The sequence below is a fragment of the Gastrolobium bilobum genome, unplaced genomic scaffold, assembly GCF_033153095.1.
Source record: "Gastrolobium bilobum isolate Gb01-03AN ecotype WA unplaced genomic scaffold, APGP_CSIRO_Gbil_v1 utg1991, whole genome shotgun sequence".
NCBI classification, from domain to species: Eukaryota; Viridiplantae; Streptophyta; class Magnoliopsida; order Fabales; family Fabaceae; genus Gastrolobium; species Gastrolobium bilobum.
The window spans coordinates 236,686-241,125 of record NW_026898956.1 but is presented as its reverse complement, the minus strand read 5'-3'; the positions used below and the strand labels follow the sequence as shown (position 1 = coordinate 241,125).

Below are 4,440 nucleotides of genomic sequence, written 5' to 3'. Positions count from 1 at the left end.
ACATCATTTATTTTTATAGTTCACCAATCACCAACGTGTGATTTTGACCTAAATGGTGGACAGTTTACCGATCTAACAAGCATGCTTGAGCTATTCGGGTGTTGTACTTGTTGCCTATAAATGTATGAGAAATGAGAATACACTGCCAAAAACAAAACTTTATAAAATAAAAAAAGAGAGAGTGGCAAAGTAGCAATAACAAGGAAAGAACAAGGTTAAAAAACACTAATTTTTCCAGTTGGCTTATTCAATGCCCCTGCATGTTAACTATTAAATGTTCGTTGGGGTAGTTGTATCAACTATCCTCCTCCTATATATCTCTCTATCTTTTTCCTACACACACACCCTTTAAAACCCTGCCATCTTCCAAAATTTTTGCAACCCATTGATCTTCTCCCCTTTTTGTTCCCATTCACATGTTTAGGCAAACATATACTCTCTTCTAAAGTTGAGTACTTTTTTCCAAAAAAAAAAGTTTCCCATTGAGAAAGAAAACCCAAACCCACACTTTATTTTATTTTATTTTGAATTGTTATATTCTTTGTTTTCCTTCCTCTCTTTTAGGTATTCAATCCTTCCCCTGCTTTATACAAACCCAATAAGCCTCTCCCAAGTGTTTCCTAGAGTTCCCTTTCCTCATGGAAGATCACAAGAATCATCAAACCCCGGATTCAGGAACCATTTCTGTTGAAGCTCCACGACAAAGAGTGAAACTTCCCAACTTTCTGCTATCTGTGAGACTTAAGTATGTGAAACTTGGGTACCACTACTTAATCTCCAATGCTATGTACCTTTTGCTCATACCCCTTCTTGGTGTAGTTTCAGCTCAACTATCAACTATCTCTCTCCAAGATGTTTTCCAACTTTGGGAAAACCTCAAGTTCAACCTTGTCTCAGTGACTCTATGTTCTAGTCTTACAGTATTTCTTGTTACCCTTTACTTCATGAGTCGCCCAAGAGGTGTTTACTTGGTGGATTTTGCTTGTTACAAGCCAGAGCCAGATTGCACGTGCACAAGGGAGACTTTCATGGAAAGGTCTGTGTTAACTGAAACCTTCTCAGAGGAGAACTTGGCCTTTCAAAAGAAGATACTTGAGAGGTCTGGTTTGGGACAGAAGACTTATTTACCTCCGGCAATCTTGAGTGTCCCACCAAATCCATGTATGGCTGAAGCAAGGAAAGAAGCTGAGGAAGTCATGTTTGGAGCCATTGACCAGCTTCTTGAAAAAACTGGTGTCAAGGCTAAGGATATTGGGATTTTGGTTGTGAATTGCAGTTTGTTCAATCCCACGCCATCTCTCTCTGCAATGATTGTGAACCACTACAAGTTAAGAGGGAATATCATTAGTTATAATCTAGGTGGCATGGGTTGCAGTGCTGGCCTTATCTCTATAGACCTTGCAAAGCAGCTCCTTCAGGTTTGCACTTATATTTAACTTTTCAAAATTTTAACTATTCATTCTTGAGTCATATTGTTGTTCAAGTTCATGATCATTCAGCTATTACTTCATACAGCATGCACGTCTCTAGATAATTATACCTCGTATGGCAAAGTTAAAAATCAAATGGAATTCATGTAATTGGAGGTTTCTAAACATCCTTTGGGCCACACAAGTAGGTCCTCCATGCATAGATGTTACTTGCGGTAATTGCAGAACAAGTTGTCCACATGTCCAGCTGGTCCATGTTCTTTTTCCATGTGGCTTGCAGTTTCGTTTGGTTAGCTGTTTGCCACCTTATTTAATACTGTCCCAAGCAACAAGTGTCCCAAAGACATGGACACTTATGAGTGTGTTTATAAGCCTTAAGAATTGTCAACATGTACAACTGAGGGTAATTAAGGACTCAGTAATTGAAAGTTATGATCACCATTAATAAATCCTGTTATATATCTATAATAATAAATGGATCAAAAGCGATTCTATGGATGGTTTTGTACACGTGATTCTTATGTTTCTTTTTTTTTCTTTTTTCTTTTTGTAATATATACTCATGATTGCTGTAATGCAAACTTTTAATTAAGCGCTAAGTATTAACCTTTCTTTGATAATTATAGGTACATCCCAACTCTTATGCCTTAGTAGTGAGCATGGAGAACATCACTCTCAACTGGTATTTTGGAAACAACCGGTCAATGCTAGTCTCAAATTGTCTCTTTAGAATGGGTGGAGCTGCAGTTCTCCTTTCCAACAAGCCTTCTGTTAGAAGACAAGCCAAATACCAACTGATTCATACAGTGCGTACTCACAAAGGTGCAGATGACAAATCTTATGGTTGTGTCTTTCAAGAAGAAGATGAGAAGAAAACAATTGGTGTGGCACTCTCAAAGGACTTAATGGCCGTTGCTGGAGAAGCCCTAAAGACCAACATCACAACACTTGGTCCATTAGTCCTTCCTATGTCAGAGCAGCTCTTGTTTTTTGCTACTTTGGTTGCTAGAAAAGTGTTCAAGATGAAAATAAAGCCATACATCCCAGACTTTAAGCTAGCTTTTGAGCACTTTTGTATCCATGCTGGAGGAAGAGCAGTGTTGGATGAGTTGGAGAAAAATCTTGAGCTCACTGATTGGCATATGGAGCCATCAAGAATGACTCTGTACAGGTTTGGCAACACTTCTAGCAGTTCCTTGTGGTATGAATTGGCCTACACCGAATCAAAAGGGAGGATCAGGAAGGGTGACAAAACTTGGCAGATTGCATTTGGTTCTGGTTTCAAGTGCAACAGTGCAGTGTGGCGTGCATTGAGGACCATTAATCCATCAAAGGAGAAAAATCCTTGGGTGGATGAGATTCATGACTTTCCCGTTCATGTGCCTAAAGTGGAAGCAGTTCGTTCCTAAGTTCAGCCTCTTGTTTTTTTTTTTTTGTTGGGGGAGGGTATCTAAGAGGAAGAAATTTATTTAAGGTTTTCATTGTTAATCTTAGGGGTGCAAGAATAGAAGCCTAGCAGCTTTTCTAATTTGGCGGTTTCTTTGGTCTTGTCCTAGTGTGCTGAAGTTGTAAGTGTGTGCATAGAATTATTGTCCAATTGAACATTATTACATGATTTTTCATAATATGTATCAATTGACCTTTCAATGATATCAAAAAATTGATATTTTTTAAGTTTCTTGTCGACCAAGTGTTGGAAATTGACAATTCCACCACACACAAATCATAAAACGAAAAGAGAAAGGGAAGAGAAAATTCACACAGAGATTTACCTGGTTCACCCAATGTAGGTTACGTCAAGTTTATCTGTACTATAATTACTTCACAAATACACTACAAGAAAAGCCGAATGTAGAGGCGGTTTTATTTGATTACTCCGGCAGTTATAACTGCCTCCAATCATTGTGTTCGGCGGTTTGTCAACCGATGCCTTTAATACCGTCAAGAGACAATCTGAAGCTGTTTAATACAACTGCTGGAATTACTGCCTCCGAAATATAATTGGAGGCGATTATTTTACCCGCCTCCAAAACCTATTCGTGGCGGTTTTTTCACCCGCTTGCAGTGCACATTCTGAGGCGGTTATTTTTACCCACCTCCAAAGTATATTTCGCAGCAGTTAATTTACCCGCCTACAGTATATATTCGGAGGTGGGTCTATTAACCACATCTGATATGCATACTGCAACGGTTCATATACCCGCCTCCGTTATATATTGTACTGCATTTTTTGAATCGCTTTGAAATATCATTTTTAGGCGATTGTGATAAGCGCGTCTGAATTTTAGTCTTTGGCGGTTAAGAAACCGCCTACAAATTTCAATCTCAATCGGTTATATAAAATCGCGTCTAGATAATATTCTCAAGCGGATTTTAAAGCGGTTCAGTAAACAGCCTCAAAATGTCGTACTCAAACGATTTTTGTGTTTGTGCTAAGAAGTGAATTAAACTGCCTTCAAATGTCATTCTGAAGCGGTTTTTTAAGCAGTTTCAATGGTTAATTACTTTTAAAATGATTATGGATTATAAAAATAAATAATTTTCTTTTTAAAATATTTATTTAAATTTATTTTTTGATAAGCAATATTTATTTCAATTTTTTATTTTTTTAAATATTTTTTTAATAGCAGTATTTATTTCAATTTTTTATTATTTTAGGGTTTAGGGATTGTTAACATGTAACACCTCGTGTATATCCGGTTTGTTAACATGTCATCGTATTAAGCCACGCTTAATTAAAAATGCGGAATATCTTTTTCTTTTCAATTATGACGTCATTATCATTAACCAAGTTGATTATAAAATTCTATTTCAAAAACATTGCCTGTATGTAATTGCAAAAGACAACTAACTGAAATATCTCATGATATAAATAAGTGAGTATCTAGGTCACAGAGCTACAACACGTAGTCCGGACAATATCCTGATACACTAATACAACTCAAAACTAAAGCATAAAGTCAAGTCAAAGTGGCATGGACAATCCCCATGCTCACCAAATAAACGACAT

General features: G+C 37.1%; 1 protein-coding gene across 1 annotated transcript; it reads left to right on the top strand.

Moving 5' to 3' along the window:
- The first annotated feature begins 362 nt into the window (after positions 1–362).
- LOC133285741 (3-ketoacyl-CoA synthase 11-like) lies at positions 363–3,064 on the top strand. The gene is made up of 2 exons (XM_061483012.1): positions 363–1,418; positions 2,057–3,064. Exons 1-2 carry the CDS (start codon positions 639–641, stop codon positions 2,837–2,839), a joined length of 1,563 nt encoding a protein of 520 aa, XP_061338996.1. The 5' UTR covers positions 363–638; the 3' UTR covers positions 2,840–3,064.
- The last annotated feature ends 1,376 nt before the right edge of the window (positions 3,065–4,440 follow it).

Coding starts and splice junctions, on each gene's coding strand:
- LOC133285741 (XM_061483012.1), top strand. CDS start 639: ATGGAAGATCACAAGAATCATCAAACCCCGGATTCAGGAACCATTTCT. Junction 1,419..2,056: donor TTGCAAAGCAGCTCCTTCAG/GTTTGCACTTAT, acceptor TGATAATTATAG/GTACATCCCAACTCTTATGC.